This window comes from Myripristis murdjan, chromosome 21 (assembly GCF_902150065.1).
Source record: "Myripristis murdjan chromosome 21, fMyrMur1.1, whole genome shotgun sequence".
Classification (NCBI taxonomy): domain Eukaryota; kingdom Metazoa; phylum Chordata; class Actinopteri; order Holocentriformes; family Holocentridae; genus Myripristis; species Myripristis murdjan.
In genome coordinates, this window is record NC_044000.1 from 9,238,815 (window position 1) to 9,260,797 (window position 21,983).

Below are 21,983 nucleotides of genomic sequence, written 5' to 3' on the forward strand. Positions count from 1 at the left end.
ACTGTCAGTCTGTTCTGTGAGCGCTTTAAAGAGGAATAACCGATGTATACTCTTATTCTCTAATAACTTTATATAAATGTCTATTTTTTTTTCTATTTTTCCCCTATCTTTGTTTATTAGAATTTTTATTATTATTATTATTTTTTTTTTAATTAATACTGCTGTTTCTTTGTAAAATATTATATTGAGCACATGTCTGAAATGTTTGTTTATTTGAATGCAGTTTTTAATAAAGATTAAAAATAGGAGAGGAGCGTCTGCTTTGTATTTTGCGGACACTGCCATCTAGTGGGGTGAAGCCTCTGTTAATCAATCTGTTGCTGAACTGCATAGTAATAACTACACAGCTCAGTATCACAATTTATTGGTATTTTTAATCTCATCCGACTTGCTCCCCTCCTTCCCTCCTCAGCTACAGCTCACATGGAAAGTAAGTCCATCTCACTGCACATTGCATATAATATCACACTTCTGAAAATAGCAATAAAAAAACTAGGTGTTTCAACCACCTTTATATTATTAGATTAGACCCACACTACCTATATCTGTAAGTTTAAATGTTTTATTGCAATTTCAAAAACCACATAACAAAAATAGTCCTAAAGACATAACCTTGTGATATTAATGAAATAAGGAATATTAAGATCAATAAGCATTTCTGTTATGTAAAATATCAAAACAGCAGTATTGTGATTGCACTGGGCAGATCAAAAGTGTGAAATGTGTTGTGTAAATGTGTTGGTGTGGAGTGAGGCGTTGTAGAGCAAATATGCTCAGCTGACGTAAATAAATGCCCAAAAATGAAAACAAAATAAAAAAAAAATCAAGCCAACAGAGATATAAAGTAGCCATAGGTAAATCAAGAAATAATAATCCAAAACCATTAAAAAGACACAGCATTCCACACTGTACTGTCGTAGCATTTATCATTCACAGACACCATTTTTTTTTTTCCACACAATCACCAGTACAGTTTTGATTCAAGTGTAATAGAACCACATGTAAACACGGCTGTTGCTTAAGACAAATTATGAATAGCCTACACTATAGCAACAAGCTGAGTTGAAAGCAGAGGGTAAAATAAACGTTATAAAGTGGATGTTCAAAAATCATGTCAGCAAACATCCAGCACTGCTATGAATGTATCCAAATTTTAAGTAGTCAAATGAACCGGTTATTGAATATAGCCGAAGGATGAAGGTTTCCAGCTGGCATTTTGTTTCTTCTTCCTCCAAAGAATCAAGATCTAGTCAGAGTCACTGCTGCAGGAGCTGCTGGAGGACTAGAGGAGGGGAAAAACACAACAGAGAAATGTTATGACAGTCAGTGCTGACTCCTGGAGACAGTCCCATTCATCTCAATGAGAAAATCATCATCCTATCATCAACTGCAGTTCTTGGTAAGGGAGTTGGAGTGTGTTCACTTTCAGTGTAATGCATTCAAAATGCAAATTATGCACAATCTGTTTACTAGTAACACAACATTCTTGTTAAATTACTCCTCAATAGGTCAGGTAGGACAATTTCTTCCCTAGGTTAAACTCTGAAGAATACGCATTCGCTGTAACTGAACAAGAACCGAACTCTGCCTGATAAAAACAACTTGATCTTACCCCATGACTCTTCCTTCCTTTCTTGTGACAACGGCCATGCATGTGACCACGCTTGTGCCTGTGCCTGCGCCCATGTCCGTGCCCATGCCCATGCCCGTGCCCGTGCCCGTGCCCATGCCCATGACCATGACCATGACCATGACCATGTCCGTGTCCATGACCATGTCCGTGCCCGTGCCCGTGCCCGTGACCACATCCACACGCAGGTCCACAGCCGGGTCCAGGCCCGTAACCTGGGCCAGGCCCGTAACCTGGGCCAGGCCCGTAACCAGGGCCAGGTCCATAACCTGGGCCATGCCCATAACCTGGGGCGGGCCCATGGCCTGCACATGGTGGGGCAACAGGAGGGCATCCAGACGGGCCATGGGGCTGAGGAGGGTAGTTTGGGTATGGCTGTTGGGAATGCCCTCCAGGATACTGGTTTCCTATTCAAACACAAATATAATAAATGACCACCCCCATACAGTTAGCAAAAGTGTATGTTAAGTATGTTGATGTGTATTCAGTACATTTGAAACACAGAGAATGAATGGCAAACAATAAAATCGTGATAATTACCTTGATTATTGCTGAACATTTTAAAATATCAGATCCAAACCCTGAAATTGGAAGAAAAAAATAAATTGTTTAAAGGTATAGACTCCCACATAAATAATTAAATCCACAGAGATCCACTCTCTCCTGTCTGTCAGTATGATCTAATATATCATCTGATGTATGATCTAATACATGGGAAAAAACAAAACAAAACAAAACAAAACAAAACAAAACAAAACAAAACAAAACAAAACAAAACAAAACAAAACAAAACAAAACAAAACAAAACAAAACAAAACAAAACAAAACAAAACAGCTGCCGTCCATGCTGGGAATGGTGGTGTGCTTTGATAAATATTCCAAAAGGTAATGCTACTCAAAAGGGTGGCATGTGAAAAAGAAGAGAAAAAGAAATACTGAAAATACCATCAGTGTCTAGATTTACACAATTATATATATGTTTAAATATTCTAATAATCACACCAAGGGAGGTACAGAGGCTCACTCAAATTTCAGAGGTGAAACTTACCGTGCACTGGAGTGAAGATCCAAAGGACTAGTCAGCCGACCCCTCAGGGACTGTCCTTTTATATGCAGCCACACCTCATCTGGAAGCAGACCAATACCCAAGGTTAAGGGCAGTGCAAATAAACCAATCAGCAACTCTTTTTTTTTTTTTTTATTTCCTTTTTTAACCTGTAAGGGTATGTGTACACATGCATGATGTTTAACAGACTGGGGCAGCCTAAATGACAAGAATATTCTTTTGCATTTTATTTACTGCATATTGTAAACCAAGTATACATCTTTCAGCTCAATTTACATATCTGCAAGACTGATATTACCTATCCATCTATCTATCTACAGTTTTTGTCCTTTGTCCTCTGCATGTTTAAAGTGCTCTATGCTTGATACTTTTCAATAGCAAATTTCATATGAACTACAGACTCTCCTCTGTGATGGAATCAAGAGATAAAACCTTTTAGAGAAAATAGTATCAGATTTGATTTGGCATGAGGTTTTGGTCCACAAAATAATAATTTAGTGAGTCACAGGTACATAATAATTAAAAAATAAATACATCCCCAAAAAATATCATATGATTGCTAGCATCCCGGTAATTTCTGTCATGTTTGAATGATTCAGTTAAATGAAGTGAGGAAATAGATTTTATACTTTTATAATATAATCCCATTTATTTATTTATTTATTTTTTTGCTGTTAGTTTTCTGCATTCCCTCCTGCCCAGCAACACACCCATACACACACACCCATACATGCACATTGGGTATTTGTGTATTATACAGGATTCTCATTGGCTCGGTGCACACACAACAGCGTTTCTTCCTGGGATCCACACCAAGCGTAAAACATGCACATGCACACTCTCACGTCCACACACATTACCCTTAAAATGGCCAGAGCTGTTCATCATTCTTTCCATTCAACTAGTAAGCATTGGGAGATGTCGGAAAAAGGCGGGGGAGGCGAGTTAAATGCCAGTCTTCTTATCAACAAGTGGTCATGCTCAAGACTCCAAACAAACCCACAGCAAGCACAGGGAGAACAAGTTACGCAGTCGGCGCTGTGCTTGACTAGAAGTCCCACCTGTACCTGCAACCCAGCTGCACAAATAAACACAATTTCAAACCGTTTCTTAAATAGGACACTCCCATTCACTGACATTCAAAATCTTCATGTCATTTGCAGATTCTGCAATGATAAAATGAATCCACGTAGCACACACAAACACACACACGTACACACACACACACGCACACACACACACCCTGTACTGATAACTCCAAAAAACATTCTGAAGGATCACCACACCTTCAGTCCTATTTCAAAATTCCAGCTGTCACAGTTAAAAAAACAAAGCAGTGAGTGAAGGACAAAAAGTGAAGCTTGGGCAGCGACTTGTCCTTGGCAAAACATCATGGAGTTACGGTGATTAACTGCAGAAAGTCCAGCCTAAAAAACAAACAGGGCTGACTTGGGAAAACTGCACTGTGACAGATGAGCCCTATTTCCAACTTAACTTGTGACTGAAAGCCTGAGCAAGACTCTGCCCTTCTTCAGCGACAGATGAAAGGCTCTTGAGCAACTGGCCCAGTGCTTTACTGAGCAGTCTGTGAGTGTGTGTGAGAGTGACACAGGAGGTAGCTGGTGAAAAAAAATAAAATTCTCTGTCAACCTTCCATAAGTAAACTAACGTTCAATGACTTTTATTGTAATCCCAGCCACATACAGGGTGTTTCTAATACTAATACTACTCATAATATCAATAATATGTATGGGTATCATTTTAGTCATTTTTAACAAAGCATTTTTTAAATTATTCACCTAGAATGTTAATCCCACACAGTGACTTAAGACCTCTGTCATCACTTGCTGAAGAGTTCAAATAGTTTCCCATCATTAACACATTCTTGGATTTGTCAGTGACGCTGTCACACACTCTCTTAAACATTCTTTTAGATGGTGTGATGCGCAGATGAAGAAGGATTCTCATCATCTGTAATACTGTCAAAGATCCTGATGGATCAGGATTATGTCCTGGGATTCATGCACTGCTCACATTTTCAAACGTGCTCTGTGTCTGACTTTGGATGAAGCACAAACCTCTCTGAGGTAAGCAGGGAGCAGCAGCAACTTCACTGAGGTCATATCCAGTCAAGACAATTCAAAAGAAAAATGATTTACTCTGTATTGATAATTACTGGTAGAGGACATGGATATGAGACAACATCGAAATGAATGCTTTCATACACGTCTTATCAAAATAAGGCAACCAAAACACCCTTAAATGTTTCTCAAGAAGTAGCAGTGTCTGCACACTGTCAAAATATTGCTCTGGGAGATGAGCCATGTTCGAATGTCAACTTGTCAGCTAATACAAGAGCTGCACTTACAAATTACACTGACAAGCAGAGACCAGAGTCAATTAGTAAAGAATCAGGACAGTTCAGATAGTATCAGATAAGCACCCCGGATATTCTCCTGGGGAGGGAAACAGTCTTACGTATTATAGTATAATATAATAATGAATAATAAACTGAAGAACCTTGTAGCATTATGTAGTTTAGTATAATATAGAGTCCATTAAAGTTCTGTATACTGCAGCATAGTATAATATACTAAATCATACATGTTTTTAGCCCATGAGGTAATTATGGTAACCAAAGCAAACTCTGATCAATACAAGTTGGCATCAGTGAGGAGATATTTCTCTTGCTGACATAAAAGCACAGTGAAAGTGGAAGGCGTGACAACACATCACACCATCTGTTTAAAGAATGCCTGCCAAGAAGGAAGCACAATGACAACCACAAAGCTCCGCATGACCACAGTCAAGAGCAAACTTGTCTGACCAGACTGGAAATGTGGAGCTCTGTGGACACAAAAAACAGATGGAGGCAGTCGACTGCATTTACTTCAGTTCATTCTTGTTCACCGTTGTGACTGCAGAAATGACAAATACAGAAATGCCTTTAACACTGGGGGGCAGAGACTGACCTGGGGCCAGTCCCCATTGGGCAGCTGCTTGTCAATCAGCAGCTGTATTCCTCTCTCAATGGCTTGGCTGTCAGGATGCCTGGTTACAAACATGAGACACAGCAGACAAACAGCCTCATGAGGTGATCTGACGACTGAGCTGCCTCAATGTCGCCCGTTAATGCAGATTCATAAAACATCACGATTTTGCACCTTAGCAGTCAAATTAATTTCAAATCATGTAAATTTAATTCCATTATATTTTTATCCAGATCCAAAGCAGATCAGATTCAATTAAGTTTAGCTTAACTGAATTCAATTTTACATTCTCAACATTATGGCTTTCATTCACAATAAGCATCCTCTCATAAGGAGCCACGTGATAGCACAGGGAATCCTCCATTCATTGACAAGGAGTAGTCACAACCGAGGACATAACATTGCAACATATCCGTAATACATGGTACTTCCTTTTTTTTCTATCTAGTGTTGCAAAGAGGCAAAAAGGTCATGTTTATAATTGGTTCCCTCTTCCCCATTTTCAAATGCTGGTTTCTCAACATATTTCCCAGCTGAGTAACACTGGCTGCTCTGTCAGAAAATGCACCATTGAGCTATGAAGTAAACCCCACGAATATTTGAGGACACCACTTGTTTTAAGAATTAGATGCGGTTCCTATTTTCTAGGCCAGTGCAACTAATCTTGGTCAACATGAACATTGCCTTCCCCAAAATCAAAGACGGACTTGAACCTGTGATATTCTGGGGATGAGGGTTAAGACTGATGACACCGATTAGACCAAATAAAACTTGAAAAAACAACAACAACAATGTGACAGGTCAACCAAAGGAGTATTGCATCATTTATCCTCCATGGAGCAGCTGCAGACTCACCACACTGACAGCATCACAGAGGCGCTCTGAGGGGACTGGCTGGCCAACGGAGGGACAGAGCTCCTGCAGCAGCATCACTGACTTCAGGCCCTCGGCTGTGCAGTTTTTTAGAGTCACTTATGAAGTAATACATTTGCATCACTTTTTGCTAAAAAAAAATACTAAATTTGCATCACAAAGATTTGTTCCCAAACACACACAAAAGAGTATGCTCAGTGTGTGTCCACAAAAGCTCAAATGTATAGAGCATAACAGAATGAACACAGAAGAGGGGGTTCTCAAAAGCAAAACAAAACAAAACATAATATATATGCCCAAATGAAACACAAACAAGTAAACAACTAAACAGGTTAGCAGGTAGGGGCATAACTTGGTCCTTGAAACGTTTGGCTCTTACACACACTCTGTTTTACCTTGTTCATCTGTCTGTAGTACTTCCGGTACTCAGGAGGATTCTCAGGTATCTGGTAGAGTGGTAAAACTGGTCAGGCATCGCACACGACTTCCATGGAAGCATTCCACGTTCAAGCGATGTTTTAACATTTAACAGGGTTCAACGAGTTAATCTCTCTGTGGTCATGCAAAACTCAAACAGACACAGTGTATACAGCGCTGCCACATCAGATGTTTCCTCAAAGTGTCTTTTATCAGTGGGATAGTAAAACACTTGTTTTGTGTTTTACTCATGCTGTCTGTGGAAAACCGGTTATATTTATTTTCCACTTGAAATGGAAAGTGAACACACTGTCAACCCAAATTAAATGCAAATTAAATGCAACATAGAAAAACTCCTCACCTACATTTTCATGCCATCCAGTCCCAACCTGGACCACAGAGAGTTTACTGTTAGTTTATAGTTTGTGTAGTCTGCATCTTTGGCTTATTATTGTTATTATGAGGTGCTTTAAGAAAACTGCTAGCAGCTTCAGCTAAGATGATGGAACCAAAGTTTGGTCCAATTGATTCATGCATTGTTGAGTTGTAAGAGACTGGCTGACTGACCAGAGGTACTCAGGGATCCGGGCCACATGCTCCTGAAAGGCAGGAGAGGAGGAACCATCCACATACCAGTACATAAAAACATCTAATTTCCATGGTTACATTTAAAGATTTTTTTTTAACCTAATATGTTACAGTTGAGTGCTTGTTGCTGGGATTGCCCATCAGCAATTACCAAATTAGTGGAGGAATATGATATTATGATTTGACTTATTATTAATTTTGATAAGGATTTTGTAGCTTAAAGTTAGAATCTAAGGTTGTGGTCTTATGTCCCATCTGGGTTGAAGACTGGCAAAGCTGAAGAAAATTTGTATTTGGCTGTGTCTTCAACATAGTTTTTAGATCATCCACCACTGGTAACTGTTACACTCTTACACCATCAGTCATCAGTCATCAGTTATCTGTGTTCAGTGCATTCCAGGAGTTATTTTGTGATGAGGTGTGACTGCTTGTCCACTGCCTGCTTGTCCAATTCAGCTTCTGTGAGGAATTTGTTATGTTTCAGTGGCTTCAGAATGTGCCTGAACATGATCCATACAATACAAGAGGCTAGAGAAGCAGCTGACAAAAAATCTATTCTTGTATCTATTCTGGTCTATTAAGGATGATGAGGGAAAAGACACTGGTATCTCTGACTCCACAATGACTTCACCCAGTATGATTGTTGGAACAATAATGCAAAATGCAAAGTCTAGAGAAAAGACCTCACCCTTTGATTCTTCAGGATTGACCCCAAAACGTCACAGTTACTGTATAATGTAATATAGTGTATAGAGTATGTCGCGGCCCTGTGGGCTGAGGTGGGAGGAGCACCTGTCTGAGGCTGAGGGCCAGGGCGTCCTCATGGGTAGTCAGCCCGAGAAAGGGGTGATATGGAGGGTGGGGAGAGGTCCGCTGTTCAGCACCTCTCCAATCAACACCACCTTCATCCTCAGGATGGTGTCTGACCTCTTCTGGGAGAGAGACAGCTCTGGCTCCTGATAGGCTGTCCGGCTCGGCTCCACCATGCTGGGAACCGACTTTAAGCTGATCATAAGTGAGATTTCTAGTGTCCCAAAATGGCGACATAATATCTGCGAGGGACTGCTGATCAGTACCAGTGACTGATGACTACTTGGCCAGATGTGAAGATTTCTGGTGTTCAAAACTCAAAATGAGAAACACAAAATCTGCACCCATTGGAATCTCAGGACACTCGCAATTCCTTGGCTGGGATGAATTTATTTTTTGCATCAATTACAAGCCACCGTAACTCAAAGGGACAAAAAGGACAGAGTCTGAAAGCACTACCTCTGCATAAAAATGCATAAGTTGAACATTTCTCTGGGTATACGAATCAAAACTAGGTCAACATCATTAGATATTATATAGTGTTGTACTTCAGATTGCCTCAACATAATCAGATTGATTTGACAGGTGCTCTTCCTGTCCCCTTGCCCTTCCTCTTCCCCTGCTGCTCTCTCTTCCCAGTGAACTGCTGTTTCAAACTAGTGGGGTCGCAGGAGATGGGCACAAACTGGGTGTGCTGTCCTGCCACTATACATGGAAGAAAAGAGCCCATTATCTTTATTTCAATTCCAGATACTGACTAGAGGTCATTCTTTTGTCTAAGTACATATCATGTGTAGAAAAACTGTAAAAATACACTTAATGTCATTGGAAATCTACAAATTGTCACGGTCAACAAATACCTTGTATGTCTCAATAAGAGAAGCCACCTTGTTTATTGATCGACCTCATGCACTTAGCCATCCTTGACAACAGATTTCAGTCTCCCTGAGTGTGCTCAGTTTCACAGCTGATGTGCACAGTTATAATTTCAGAGACAGCTCCTAAAGGGCTAAACACATAGAATTGTGAAATACAACTCATGTCTGTCATCACTTGCTGAAGAGTTCAAATTGTTTCCCATCATTAACTCATTCTTGGATTTGTCAGTGACACTCACACACACTCTCTTAAACATTCTTTTGTCTGCATGAACTGGATGTTTGTAAACTGCATTCCCATGAAACATGTTGTAAAATGTGTGAAGACACTGAGCTACCAATAAGTTCCCCCCTCAAGGGCTCTGGTGCCTCTGTTTTGCTAAGTGTGTCTGTATTTTCCACATTACATGGTTTAGTTTTCATCCAGAAGGATTCTCATCATCTGTAAAACTGTCAAAGATCCTGATGGATCAGGATTATGTCCTGGGATTCATGCACTGCTCACATTTTCAAATGTGCTCTGTGTCTGACTTTTGATGAAGCACAAACCTCTCTGAGGTAAGCAGGGAGCAGCAACTTCACTGAGGTCATATCCAATCAAGACAATTCGAAAGAAAAATGATTTACTCTGTATTGATATTTACTGGTAGAGGACATGGATATGAGACAACATCAAAATGAATGCTTTCATACACGTCATATCAAAATAAGGCACCCTTACATGTGTCTCAAGAAGCAGCGGTGTCTGCACACTGTGGAAATATTGCTCTGGGAAATGAGCCATGTTGGAATGTCAACTTGTCAGCTAATACAAGAGCTGCACTTACAAATTACACTGACAAGCAGAGACCAGAGTCAATTAGTAAAGAATCAGGACAGTTCAGATAGTATCAGATAAGTTGTCATAAAAACATACACTCAAGTGATTTTTTTAGATAATTTCTACATACAGTCTAAACTTCCTGGCACTCATTATATTATCCTGTTGAACAATTACTTGCAAATGCTATTTGACCTTGGTCTGACTGCAGTGTGTTTTCCTGATGGGTACTGTATCAGTGCTGTGTCATCTTTTCAGTCAAAAAAGAGCTGAAGCACAGAAACATACATATTGAGTAACAGCTCTGCATCTTTCCTTTGGTAGGAGGCATGGTCTTTGCTTCCAAATCCGGGTGTTCAGTCAGAATAAACTTGACCTTTTGAGGGTCATCAGAGCTTGACCTTCCCGGCCAGGGGGCTGGAGGGGTAAAGGGCTGAGAAGCGTCCCAAAGCCCAGATGGGGAAGACGTTTCTATAGGAGGTGTAGCTGATAGCACAGCTCTTGTTGAAGACACCCGGGATATTCTCCTGGGGAGGGAAACATACAGCAACACATTTTAAAACCCCATTAATTCTTACATCTCATATATTCTTGGGGGAGGTCAGTTGTATTATATTAATATATTATGGGTTGGTGTAACAACAGGATTACATAGTGTAGTATAGGATAGTCTATCATATGGCAGTATAATACAGTAACACATAGTAAACTAAAGTAATTTATACAATTATGCAGTATTGTTTAAGAGTCTTTTCAAGTCCTGTATACTGCAACACAGCACTGTGCACTGTAGCGGAGCAGACTGTAGTGTAGTACAGTACAGTACAATACAGTGCAATCACTGATCTGGAATATAGATAAACTGGAAATGTGGACAAGCAGATGGGGGCAGTCGACTGCATTTACGTGAGTTCATTCTTGTTCATCGTTGTGACTCTGCAGAAATGACAAATACAGAAATGCCTTTAACACTGGGGGGCAGAGACTGACCTGGGGCCAGTCCCCATTGGGCAGCTGCTTGTCAATCAGCAGCTGTATTCCTCTCTCAATGGCTTGGCTGTCAGGATGCCTGGTTACAAACATGAGACACAGCAGACAATCAGCCTCATGAGGTGATCTGACGACTGAGCTGCCTCAATGTCCTCAGTTAATGCAGATTCATAAACCATCACAATTTTGTACCTTAGTGGTCAAATTAATTTCAAATAATTTAAGCTGATTACATTCAGTTCAGCTGAACTGAACTGAATTCAATTGTATTATCCCAAAGAAAAGTTTCCTTGTAAAGGAAACAGGTAGAATCGGCATGAGGTCAAAACTACTCCAAAAGGTTGAAACACCACGCTTTTTTCTAGGATCGCCAAACTGGACATGCATGCTCCATTTATGAAACTGAAATTCTTTTTGCAGCCAGCTGAATAAAAAAACATACATTTACAAACAGCAGCACAAGTCCACAGCATTGAATTAGAGATTAATGCAACAAAACAAAACAAACTAACAAAGAATTATTGGCTTCACTCCTGGACCAACCCAAACTATAAAAATGCCTGCCTGAACTAAAATAAAGGCCATAGTGTGACAGGGCTTTTGTGAGCTTAAAACTGAAAACAACTTCCATGTATTTCCTGATAAGATTTCTAATCCCAAAACTGACCTACAGTAAATCAGTGAGAACTTCAGCCAGCCCCAACCTGATCCCATCAGATCCAGTCCTGTCCCATATCGATGGAGCATAAATGTCAACTATAACTGTACCTGACAGCCATGAGGCCCAGCAGAGCCCAGCAGGTGTTGTGGATCTGAGCGCTGCTGCTCTGGATGTAGCGCCGCTGCTCGCATGACTCAAAGTCCTCCCCCCAACCTCCGTCTGACATCTGTCGCTCCAGCAGGAACTCACAGGCTCTCTGCACCTCCACACACACATCCCTGGGAGAGGAGGACACGGCAGGGGAGAGATGAGGATGGGACCTTCACAACCATATACGCTTAAAGAGTAAAAGAAGTGAAAAGATGTTCAAGAACGGAGCAGCAAGGATTTTACTTTGCTCTACTCAAGCCTGCTGTCATAGACAAACACTGTTTGACTGAATATAGTGTTTTTAAAATAGGGTTAGGTATCTGAACAATCTACTATATGTCTGAACTGTCTCAGGTTTTAAAATGTCTGTTAGAAAATTCACTGAGATCTCATATTCATGGATTAAGTGGGTAGAGAGGGTGAAGATATTAAAGGATTATGCTATTTTTGTGTATGTTAGTAAGACTTATGCAGTCATTATGAGCATCCTGACGGCTCAGCAGGCGTAAATGCAATGTACTCGTCATACTGTGGGTTCAAAATGATCTACATCACTTGTCACGTCATTCCCCTTCGCTTCTGTCTTCTCTCCCACTATCAAGCACAGCAGAAAGCTCCCAGAGTTGTGTTTGTGCTAAATGTTTGGAGCCCTTACTCATCCTTGTAGATGTGACCCATACACGCAAACGCTTCAAGGCCAAACCAAATTCCGTAAGTGAAGCACACTCCCCAGGACCTGGGTGCACACAGAGAGTGATTAGATTTGAAGAGTGTGATTTGCCTAGAGCACAGTGAAATTTATCATGGGTAGTAAATTATCAGACATAGGCCCACCCTTCCCATGATCCATCAGGCCTCTGCACCCTCCTGCAGTAATCCAGTCCTTCTCTTAGAGTGGACCTGAGGAGGAAACAAAAACACAGGAGACCTTTATAACCTCGACAAACTGCCACTACATGCCACTGAACTTCGAGAGGAGCTTTGAAACAAGAAATTATATGATTAAAGAGGACAGTGTTTGTTTGTCTGTTTGTTTTTTTTTCTTTCATAAAGTGTTTTCTGTATACATTTGTGAGTTATTTAAAATCACAAATTTTAAAGTCTTTAAAAAACAGTTGTTATGCATGTATAATTTGTTAAATCATATTTACATATCGTTTTGGCAGCACTACCATACTTCAACAGAGGTCCAGTGTTTGAGAGCGGCCTCATGTATGTGCGTGGGTGCATGTGTGTGTGTGTGTTTGTACCTTATCTCCTCAGCACGATGCTCAGGGTGTGCCTTCTGGAAATGCCTCAGGGCCTGCATCACTGCTGATGTGCACTCCACATAGGTGTAGTCTATCATGATGTCACCTGTGAGTGGGAGTGAGAAGATGACTTGATATGATGGATTATGAATGGATTATGAACTGTTAAGGGTGACGAGAGAGAGAGCACAGTGACAGTGTTCACCACTACAGCCCTGTATTTTACTGTAACATCCTCTTTCGTAAGGAACCAGATCATAGCATGGGGAATCCCCGTCCATTGACAAGGAATAATCATGGCAGAGGGTGTAACATTGCAACACATGCAGGGTATTTTTTTTTCTACCTAATGTTGCAAAAAACCAAAAAGGTCATGTTTATAATTGGCTCTGTGTTCCCCATTTTCAAATCCTGGTTTCTCAACATGTTTCCAAGCTGAGTAACACTGGCTGCTCTGTCAAATAATGATCTGATACCATCTGGTGATATGGTGCAGTATGTTAAATTAAGAATGCAGTGGACTAGATGTTTAGATCTATATTGTTTTGTACACATGATGATTTGCATTGACATGTGCATGGAATCAGTGCATCTCTACATCAAATGCAGACTCACCAAACACCTCGGAGGGGTTTAGCAGCTCCAGAAGTCTCCCTCCTCTCTTGGTTTCATATGTGGCAAAACCACCGTCTGCATTTTTCATGTTTAGCAGCTATGAAGATAAGATAACGCCATTGTCACTAGCACAGTAGAGTCTGTAATGACTGAAGTTCTTCAGCGGTGTAAGGGTGCTGTCTCTACTGTGAGAACCATAAATATTTGAGGACACCACTTGTTTTAAGAACTACATGCGATTCCTGTTTTCTAGGCCAGTGCAACTAATCTTGGTCAACATGATCATTGCTTTCCCCAAAATCAAAGATGGACTTGAACCTGTGATATTCTGGGGATGAGGGTTTAGACTGATGAGACAATTAGACCAAATAAAACTTGAAACAACAACAACAACAACAATGTGACAGGTCAACCAAAGGAGTATTGCATCATTTATCCTCATGGAGCAGCTGCAGACTCACCACACTGACAGCATCACAGAGGCGCTCTGAGGGGACCGGCTGGCCAACGGAGGGACAGAGCTCCTGCAGCAGCATCACTGACTTCAGGCCCTCGGCTGTGCAGTCGGCCACCATCCAGCCACAGTCCCGGGTGCTGAAGGGGAAGCCTCCCTGATACACACATCCACACACATGTTCATGTTCAGTACCGGCACATACATGAGCACTTTATTTTCTTGGGTCCCCTTTATCTGATTTTTCAAGTCATTTTGGGCTCATTTTTAGAGTCACTTATGAAATAATGCATTTGATTCACTTTTTGCTAAAAAATAATGAATTTGCAACACAAAGATTTGTTTGAATTTAAATCAAAATAAGCCACACATCTCACACCCAATCCCACAGCTGGAAAGTGGCAGCAGGCCTTACACAAAAAAGTATTATTTTCTCTCCATCTTTTACCGCTCAGTTACTGAGGTATTTCGTAAAACACTGCTTTTCATTTTGTGTTGAGGAATATTTTCCCATTCAACTAACAAAATCTAAGATATAATGAAATAATAATGAAATATTTAGATAAAAGTAAAATCTATCTATCTAAATCTATCTATCAAAAATCTAATTTATAATTAAATAAGAAACAAGGGGCTTTCTAATTACTGACAGCATTTTGCCCAATCTTTTCAAAAAACGTTCAAAAAACTTTTTGCCCCAAGCTATTAATTTCTAATCCTGCAAGATATGCATTCCTACTCAGAACACACACACAAGAGTATGCTCAGTGTGTGTCCACAAAAGCACAGATGTATAGAGCAGACCTGCATGCAGAGCAAACACAGAAGAGGGGGTTCTCAAAAGCAAAACAAAATAAAACAAAATACATATGCCCAAATGAAACACAAACAAGTAAACAACTCAACAGGTAAGCAGGTAGGGGCATAACTTGGTGCTTGAAACGTTTGGCTCTTACACACACTCTGTTTTACCTTGTTCATCTGTCTGTAGTACTTCTGGTACTCAGGAGGATTCTCGGGTATCTGAGAGAGTGGTAAAACTGGTCAGGCATCGCACACGACTTCCATGGAAGCATTCCACGTTCAAACGATGTTTTGACATTTAACAGGGTTCAACGAGTTAATCTCTCTGTGGTCATGCAAAACTCAAACAGACACAGTGTATACAGCGCTGCCACATCAGATGTTTCCTCAAAGTGTCTTTTATCAGTGGGATAGTAAAACACTTGTTTTGTGTTTTACTCATGCTGTCTGTGGAAAACCTGTTATATTTATTTTCCACTTGAAATTGAAAGCGAACACAGTCCTGCATGCTTTGAGAAAACACTGGATAAGATGAAAATATCCTTTGTGCAAGAGTCTTCTTGCTGATGGTGAATGCAACAATGAAGTGTTCAAAATCCACTGTATGATTTAAATAAATGCAAATATGTGTTCAACAAATTCCACCTACAGTATTATCGTCATCTCAGCATGCTGGTCATACCTGTGTGACGGTGAGGAACTGATGGGCATGTTGAAGGCACTTGAGTAGTCTGGGGTTGTCCTGGGCTCCCGCCTGAAAAAACAAAACAAAACAAAACAAAACAAAACAAAACAAAACAAAACAAACAAAACAAAACAAAACAAAACAAAACAAAAGAATGACTGTGTCAGCTGTTGCTGGAATATGTTAAACAATTCAACATTAACAAGACTGGCAATATGAGTGAACGGGTCTACGACACCTCAAGGAAAGCCTGTACAGCAAAGCAAGTGTCCCAAAGCTGAGATCCATTGGTGCCCTAAGTTGGACAAAAAGACAGAACTGAAAGAAACTGAAAGAACCTCTAAGTTCTCTGGTAGTTTTGTTGTTCATTCTCACTTATAATAATCATTTAGACTATTTTAGTCTATCTTCTGCATCTGTTGAGAAACATGAAGAGACAATCCTGGCGAGATTTGATTCTATAACATTAGAAAACTACTACACAATGTGTATGCTCATGTATACTGCCCTCCCCAGTTAGGTTCAAAGAAAAATAGAAAAAAAGCAGCCTCACCTGCATTTTCATGCCATCCAGTCCCAACCTGGACCACAGAGAGTTTACTGTTAGTTTATAGTTTGTGTAGTCTGCATCTTTGGCTTATTATTGTTATGAGGTGCTTTAAGAAAACTGCTAGCAGCTTCAGCTAAGATGATGGCACCAAAGTTTGGTCCAATTGATTCATACATTGTTGAGTTGTAAGAGACTGGCTGACTGACCAGAGGTAGTCGGGGATCCGGGACACATGCTCCTGAAAGGCAGGAGAGGCGGGACCATCCACATACCAGCGTACCAGCATGTTGATGGTCTTTGAGATCTGAGGGAGAGAGGGACAGATGATGTCAAAAATAAGCATGGCAGGCGGAGGACTTGGACATGCCATGTAGAAGATGAGGCCCCTCTAAGTCGAGGCCACAGAATCAATTTCTTCTGGTTTTCATGTCATGGCTCAATGGTATTTATTATATAGGATGTCTTGATGGACAGACGCAAAAAAAACAGTGAAAACAACACACATCTATAAAGAATAAGGGTGATAACCAGGCATTAGATTAACTGTCTACAAAAGCAACAGGCAAACTGTGGACACAGTACAGGGACAGCAGTGTAAAATCTGCTTATAGTGAATTATACAACCATCTCTCTCTTACTGGTCCAATGCTGATACATTTTGTGAAGCGGTCATCAGCTTGTATGTGCTCATACAGCTCTTTGACGGCTCTCTGTCTCAGTGCAGTGCTGTGGTGGGCCTCATACACGTTCATCACCACTGCAAGGAAACACGAAAGCAAAGCACAGAGCAACGGTGAGAACTCAAGACATTTTTGACTCTAATATGTTACAGTTAAATACCTGTTGCTGGGAGCGCTGCCCATCATCCATCTCCAAATTAGTGGAGGAATTTAATATGATTATTTGATTCTAACTAGCTCATATTTGTAATATTATATACCTATATACATCATGGACAATTATATGGAACATTTCACGTTAACATATGACAAACCCAGTATGGATATAGGTGACCAGTACACCTGCTGCTACGTACTGTAGGCTACGGAGAGCAGTGTGCTGTGAGGTGTGTATATGTCACATGCTGCCACATTGTTCCTCTGAGCCGGCCAGTCAATGGTGCCATAGTCCTGGACATACAGCTCCTGAGGAACAAAAAGGGCAGGTAAGCCAGACACATCAACAAAACCTTTTTGTTAATTCTGTGGAAATTTCATTTGGTCCTGATCTCTCAGACTTTAAGTCAGAATCGAAGGTGTGGTCCAGTTTGGGTCTGAGACTGGCAAAGTAGAAGAAATATTATATTTGGCTGTATCTTCAGCATAGGTTTTGGTTTTGTATCATATTAAAAGGAAACATCCACTTAGTCTACCTTGTCCACTTCAACCTGTGTTAGGGGTTTGTAACATTTCAATGATCTTAGCAATAGGAATCTTTGGGCAAAAATGAATCATAGGCAACTGGACTTGTATTAGTCTTAGGAAGACGTTTCGCCTCTTATCCAAGGGGCTTCATCAGTTCATGCGCATCGGTCTTTCTAGTCCGCACTAGTCTGACCAGTGCGGACTAGAAAGACCGATGCGCATGAACTGATGAAGCCCCTTGGATAAGAGGCGAAACGTCTTCCTAAGACTAATACAAGTCCAGTTGCCTATGATTCATTTTTGCCCAAAGAGAACGATGACCTGGATAAATGAGAATATCCATAGACATAGCAATAGGAATGAGACAAATACATCACCAAACAATCAAAACAATCAAAATGGGCTCTCAAATAAAAGTTATATTACCAACTGCTGCTTTTTACAGTGTTAAAGTGTTGTATAGGTCCTTGATTAATTAGCTTATTTTAAGCATAATGCCTGGAGCATGTCGCCCCCCTGTGGACTGAGGTTGGGTGGTGCACCTCTCTGAGGCTGAGGACCAGCGCGTCCTCCTGGGCGGTCAGCCTGACAGCGTAGCAGTAGCTCATGGGGAGGTACACCTGGCGACAGTGGCACCACAGGGTAGAGGGATGTGCTGGCATCCAAGTGGGGAACAACCTGCAACAACCAAAGACACATCAAAGGAATGTCGCATGGAAAAACTACACTATGCCAACAAATGATTCCCTTCTTTGTAGCACTGTGGCAGAAACTCAAAATTAATTCACAGACAATCCAAGAAAACCCTTGGTGTACAAACACAGGTCTTAACAATGTAGCCCCGCCTTGCTGACAGGTAGGAGGGGAGATTCTGTCGCGTCAGGATGGGAAACTCACCACATCTCTGGTAGGAGTGTGTTCATTCCTTCCCAACTGTACACATTTAAGATGGCCAACCAGAATTTACCCCAGGATGGAATTCCCACAGCTCCTCCTGTACAGAACACAACACACCGACCGCTTTAGTATACAGCTAGTCTTGGTAACACCGATTAATGGCATGGTTATTAGGATCAAACTACTGAATAATAACCTTTAGAAATGAGGTGGAGCATGGGCCATATTTCAGATTCACATTTTTATTGAACACTGACCAACAAGTTAATCCCTAAAATAAAGCCATTTATCTCTGAAGGTAAATATGTACATTTCAAGAGCCAGCTTTGCACGTCCAATTCAATGAATGTCTTCCGACCTTTGCTGTGTAGGTTGTTCCTGGCACGAACCATGTCGGGGTCATCAGGTTCCACTCCCAAGATCCTTAGTGAGGTGTAGCTGAGTGCTGTACCAAACACTGTAGACTTATCTTCAATATGTCTGCATAAAAGCAAAACACATAATCACAATACTGCCACAGCTGCAGTTTAAAAAAAGATTTTTCTGTTTGAGCGCTGCTGACTTACAAGCCCCAGCCTCCGTCTGGCAGCTGGACAGAGCGCAGGTACCTCACCATCTCCTTCTTCCACGCTGCGTCCAGAGGGATGTTAGCCACATGGCATGTGATCAAGAGACCTAGGAACCACAACACAAACATGCACACATATATGATTGCCAATACATACATGCACATGCACACACAAATACACCTGCAAATGCACACTGATACACACAAACATATTGGGTTCTGAGGGGCCACTGTCAGAATTCTCCTACCCCGAAATCCTCTTTTCAACATCATTGGTAACCACATGCCACTCAACCATGCCACTGAAAGCAACTCAGTTCTGCAAAATGATGATGATGATGATGATGATGATGATGATTATATGAAGAGATGGTTTGCATGAACTCAGTGTGTCCCTGATTATCACTCATGTAATTTGCACAAAGAGAAAAAGCAGTGTTGCGCTTTTCAATGACACTTAAGGTATAAGGCACATATGTACAGTGCACTAGGAAATTTCCAGATTCAGAAATCACATCACGTGACACTCATGTTTACAAACCCAGCCAGGAACGTGAGATTAACGTTCACTCACTGCCGCTATGTTGACAATTTGTATTTCACTTGACATGTCGATTAAAACCAAGACCCCTTGGGATGCTCTGTTCTGTAACTAAGGGGGTGAAACTGAACTGTAACGAACAAAATGTTAATTATGGTGCAAAACCGGACCATAAAATTAACTGTTCAATACACAATACACCCTACAAAGTACAGTGTTACAAACATTTCCACTGTACGACAGCCATCTCACCACACACTTAGCTAACGGACATACTGAAAGTACTTATGTTTGTAGTACATTCTTGAAGAATATTTGATTTCATATTGTTATCCAAAATCTCTGCAGTTATTTTTGCAAATAAGACAAAATACACGGAATATTAGAAACACTGGTGTTTTTTTTCTCCCTAATGTACAAAACAAACCGTACTGAAACCGAAACTGGGGCCAAAAACCTGCAACACAAACTGAACTGTTCCACCCCTATCTGTCACATAAAAACACTGTCTTGTGCAGCATTAAATGAAACTCAGCGCTCACAGGGAACATTGAAAGATGACTGCTGCAGGTTGAGACACTGATGTCAAGTGAAATAAAGCACACAGGGAGAATGACTGGGCTTGCCTGGGAGCAGGAAGAGAGGTCCACCATAGTCCCCTGCCCAGTGGCCGTCCTCGGCCTGGAGGTGACTGTAGAAGTGCATTGCCTTCAGTGCTGCGTCCACAGCTGTATGGGCAGCTGGGGAGCCAGGCATGTACCTGCTCTGTGGTGAAAACAGTGAGAATTAAACACCCAAACCAGCCAAACCTTGTCTGAGGACTTGGCTATATTCTTATCTACTCTATCTTGTTCTTCCCTGGTGAAATAAGACACTATTCATGTCCAGCAAAGGAAGAGGCTGTTTCCCATCATAGTCCAGATTATGCTGATGCATGCTGTGTTGCTAGAGCTGGAAACTGTGGACAGTACAGTTTATTATACGTATGGATTATGTTGGATGTTACCATAAAACTGTCTGTCTCACTGACTTGACTTAAGTCCCTCCATTCATTTATCTTAGCCTTTTTTCTTCATCTCCCATAATCATTTTGTTTGAGATCTGAAACAAAGAAAGGCAGGAGATCCTATTTCATCATTATCAATAGTGGACAAGGATGTACAGCCCACCGTATCCAAGCCTAGTGAGTGGGCTTCCAGCATGGTCTGCTCTCTGTCTGGGGAGTCTTGATCTTTCACATAGCGCCATGTTTGTCTTCCCTCAACGTTGGTCAGCCTCCAGCGAGTCAGGTCTGTGGCGGGCTCCGTCTTGTACGGCCCCCCACGCCTCCGCAGCTGCCTGGAAGAGAAACAAGTGTTGTTTTGGACCTCTGTGATCTTGGCTCTGGAGGTAAGCTTCCCATGCACTTTCTTCATAGACATTTCAAAAAAGTGCATTATGCTTGGAACAAACCCAGATCAGATATCTAGCTTGTAACAAACACAGAAAGGGACTGATTAGTGGGACATTACAAAAGCTTCCTTGTGGTGTTTTTTATTTATTTATTTTACAAATTAAATTTTGGCTTATACAGTATGATGCCAGGGGATACCACCTGCAATCAACCTGCAAATAGTAGAGGGCAATTTCAGTGGCATGATTTTTTACCATTAGATACCAGGTATTACACAGGATTTGGGTTTTACTCACGCTTGTACAACAAAAATGCATTCTGCAGCTTTCAGAGAGGCAAACTTAGGACTTAAGATTATTTACTGTGTTATGAAAGATACCTTAACGAAGTCTACGCAGCACCATCAAACCACACGCGACGCTGTGATGTAACAAGTTACAATGTCAATGTTACTTAAGTAGTGTAACGACTTACTGCTTCCTGAAAAAATACTACACTAACTGGTGCGTGTGTGTGTGTGAATGGGTAATGTGAAGTAAACTTTGTAAAGCGCTTTGACTGGTCGGTAGCGCCATAGAAATTCAGTCTTTTTCACATAAAATTAAATAACAAGTAACGCATTACTATGCCCAAAACTGGACCTACTGTCAGTACTTTTCGTACGGTCCAGTGGTCATTATGCATTTTATCCATTAAATTCATTAATTATTCATTCGTTGTTCACGCTTTTACGAGTAAATACGCCTCTTCATTGATAATATGAGAAAGAAATACTCACGTCCCCCCAGTCATTCTCGGAGTTCACGGCTTGAATTCTCCGCTGAGCCCCGTGGGTTCACTTGTATTTCTCCTCCTCTGGAGGGTCGGCCCTGTGTGCGCTGTGTGTGGGTACTGTAGTGACTTAACACAGCAAATCACCTGCTTCAATACAACTTTGACTACAGCTCCCAGTGGCCTTCACGCTGCCTTCCGAGCTGTTTTCTACATGG

The 21,983-nt window shown here is 41.1% G+C and overlaps 2 protein-coding genes across 2 annotated transcripts; both read right to left on the reverse strand.

Annotated features, from left to right (window-relative positions):
• Window positions 1-544: 544 nt before the first annotated feature.
• Window positions 545-2,690, reverse strand: LOC115379927 (putative per-hexamer repeat protein 5). The gene is made up of 4 exons (XM_030080897.1): window positions 2,679-2,690; window positions 2,171-2,211; window positions 1,613-2,037; window positions 545-1,282 (listed from the first exon to the last, which is right to left on the reverse strand). The coding sequence occupies exons 3-4, from the start codon at window positions 1,975-1,977 to the stop codon at window positions 1,240-1,242; spliced, it is 408 nt and encodes a 135-aa protein (XP_029936757.1). The 5' UTR covers window positions 1,978-2,037; window positions 2,171-2,211; window positions 2,679-2,690; the 3' UTR covers window positions 545-1,239.
• Window positions 2,691-9,858: 7,168 nt separating this feature from the next.
• Window positions 9,859-21,960, reverse strand: lss (lanosterol synthase (2,3-oxidosqualene-lanosterol cyclase)). Its single transcript, XM_030081654.1, has 22 exons — window positions 21,773-21,960; window positions 20,771-20,939; window positions 20,228-20,366; window positions 19,059-19,167; window positions 18,851-18,972; window positions 18,493-18,589; window positions 18,138-18,273; window positions 17,268-17,376; window positions 16,870-16,988; window positions 16,438-16,535; window positions 16,235-16,262; window positions 15,920-15,976; window positions 15,679-15,750; window positions 15,165-15,215; window positions 14,200-14,349; window positions 13,739-13,835; window positions 13,124-13,229; window positions 12,708-12,773; window positions 12,529-12,609; window positions 11,831-12,001; window positions 11,063-11,141; window positions 9,859-10,599 (listed from the first exon to the last, which is right to left on the reverse strand). The coding sequence occupies exons 1-22, from the start codon at window positions 21,784-21,786 to the stop codon at window positions 10,462-10,464; spliced, it is 2,208 nt and encodes a 735-aa protein (XP_029937514.1). The 5' UTR covers window positions 21,787-21,960; the 3' UTR covers window positions 9,859-10,461.
• Window positions 21,961-21,983: the final 23 nt, after the last annotated feature.